The sequence below is a fragment of the Merops nubicus genome, unplaced genomic scaffold (genome assembly GCF_000691845.1).
Source record: "Merops nubicus isolate BGI_N331 unplaced genomic scaffold, ASM69184v1 scaffold19414, whole genome shotgun sequence".
Lineage (NCBI taxonomy): Eukaryota > Metazoa > Chordata > Aves > Coraciiformes > Meropidae > Merops > Merops nubicus.
Window position 1 is genome coordinate 7,066 of NW_008603794.1, and position 521 is coordinate 7,586.

The 521-nt window shown below is 66.6% G+C and overlaps 1 protein-coding gene across 1 annotated transcript in view; it reads left to right on the top strand.

Moving 5' to 3' along the window:
- The window catches only part of ADPRH (ADP-ribosylarginine hydrolase), a 7,339-nt gene extending 6,818 nt beyond the window's left edge, over positions 1-521 (top strand). Inside the window, exon 3 of the mRNA XM_008938805.1 lies at positions 134-521. Coding sequence (XP_008937053.1) covers positions 134-521 — 388 coding nt within the window. The remainder of the gene's footprint in view (positions 1-133) is intronic.

Sequence of the window (521 nt, forward strand, 5' to 3'; positions counted from 1 at the left end):
CTGAGCCACCCCTCGGGGCTCTCAGCAGCGCGTGTTTCCAGCCGGCGCCCGGCACGCCTGCAGGGAGCTCGGGTACGTGCTTCTGCCGTGGGGTGTCTCTCACAGCCTCTCCTCCCCGACCCCTGTTTTCCAGGCATTACTTTGAAGAGCAATGGGAAAAATACCTGGCGGAGCGAGGCATATCGGACGGGGTCTCGCCGCCCACCTTCCCCCCCGAGTATGGCGTAGAAGAGAGAGATTCGTTCTACACCTCGCTCAGCTACGAGGGCTGGGGGGGCAGCAGCGGGCACGACGCCCCCATGATCGCGTACGATGCGCTGCTGGGCGCGGGGGACTCCTGGGCAGAGCTGGCTCACCGCGCCTTCTTCCACGGCGGCGACAGTGACTCCACCGCTGCCATCGCGGCCTGCTGGTGGGGCGCTCTGCACGGCTTCCGGGGGGTCCACACCTCCCTCTATGCCCACCTGGAGTACAGGGACCGCCTGGAACGGGTGGCCAGGGACTTGTACCACATGGCCTAG